Genomic DNA, 1,118 nt, shown 5'->3' with positions numbered 1-1,118 from the left:
TGGAGCCCAGGCCGGAGCAGCCAGAGCCCGATTTCCGCTGCGCCCGCGGCACCTTCACCCTGCTCTGGCCCAGCCGCTGAGCACCCGCACCCGCCGCGCCCCGAGGCCGCCGATTGTCCGCCCCGCCCGCGCTGCAAATAAACCCTCTGAATCAACCCGCCTGCTCGCCGCTCCTGCCTCACCTGCAGGGTCTCCGGCCGCCTCCTCGGTCAGGTCCACCCGCGCCCCACTCACCCGCTGGGGCCCCAACTACAGGAGGCCCGGCGCCTGGACTGGGGATAGAAGCCCGAGCTCTCGGAGTAAGCGCTCTTCAGAGGAAGCAGTGCCTTTGTGCCCCAGCCTGCCCCGTCCACGCAGTGGTCCCCTGTTCCTCTCCACAGGGCTCCTGGCCTTGTTCCTACCCGGCCACTGGGGAAGACTTAGGGTTCATCTTCAGGCCTGTGATCCCCACCAGCCCAGCGACCGTCCGCCACACTCTCACACTCTAGCCAAGCCAAATGGTCCCTTCTCCCAACTTGTGCCCAACTGGGGGTTCTCCCACCTGGGCATTCTGGGACCTGAGTCCCCACCACAATGTCAGGGGCTCCTGTGGGATACGGTCCTGGCCACTCTGGAACCTTCTGCCGAGCTCTGTGGCCTACTTGCTCCCTTCATTAGCGGCTGCTGTACCCCTGGGGAGGCTGGGGAGTACGCCTGGAGACAGAGCAGCCCCTAGAGCTGTCAGGGGATGTGCTGCTGAGCCGCCGCCGCCGTGGCCCAGGGCTGAGGCTATCCCAGCCTCGAGTTGTCCCTGTCCCTGTCCCTGCTGGATGTGGGTGTCTGAGGTGCTGGGACCGACCTCTGGAGCCTGGTAACTGTGGGACAGGCCCTGCAGCCAGAACTCCCAGCCTCCGGGAGCAGGGCCTGTGCCCCTGGAAAGACCCACAGGGAGGCCTCGGGAGACACCTGCAGCCCCCCGGGCTGACCACCCCTTCTCCAGGCCAACCCCAGCCTCAGCCGTCAGCAGCTCCGCCAGCCCCTCAGGGGCCCTCATGGAACCAGGCCTTCAGCCTCTCAGCCCTCAGGCCCTCAGCCCTCTGCCTCCCTCAGCTCCTCAGCCCCTCAGCCTCCCTCAGCCC

At 67.4% G+C, this 1,118-nt stretch overlaps 1 protein-coding gene across 1 annotated transcript in view; it reads left to right on the top strand.

Annotated features, from left to right (window-relative positions):
* MYO1G (myosin IG) overlaps positions 1-154 on the top strand; it is a 16,359-nt gene extending 16,205 nt beyond the window's left edge. The window contains exon 21 of the mRNA XM_011946803.1: positions 3-154. Within this exon, the coding sequence (XP_011802193.1) occupies positions 3-80 (78 nt within the window). The 3' untranslated portion in view covers positions 81-154. The remainder of the gene's footprint in view (positions 1-2) is intronic.
* Positions 155-1,118: the final 964 nt, after the last annotated feature.

Source organism: Colobus angolensis, unplaced genomic scaffold (assembly GCF_000951035.1).
Source record: "Colobus angolensis palliatus isolate OR3802 unplaced genomic scaffold, Cang.pa_1.0 Scaffold253, whole genome shotgun sequence".
NCBI classification, from domain to species: domain Eukaryota; kingdom Metazoa; phylum Chordata; class Mammalia; order Primates; family Cercopithecidae; genus Colobus; species Colobus angolensis.
Note: the sequence above shows the minus strand (reverse complement) of the source record. Positions and strands in the feature narration are given on the sequence as shown.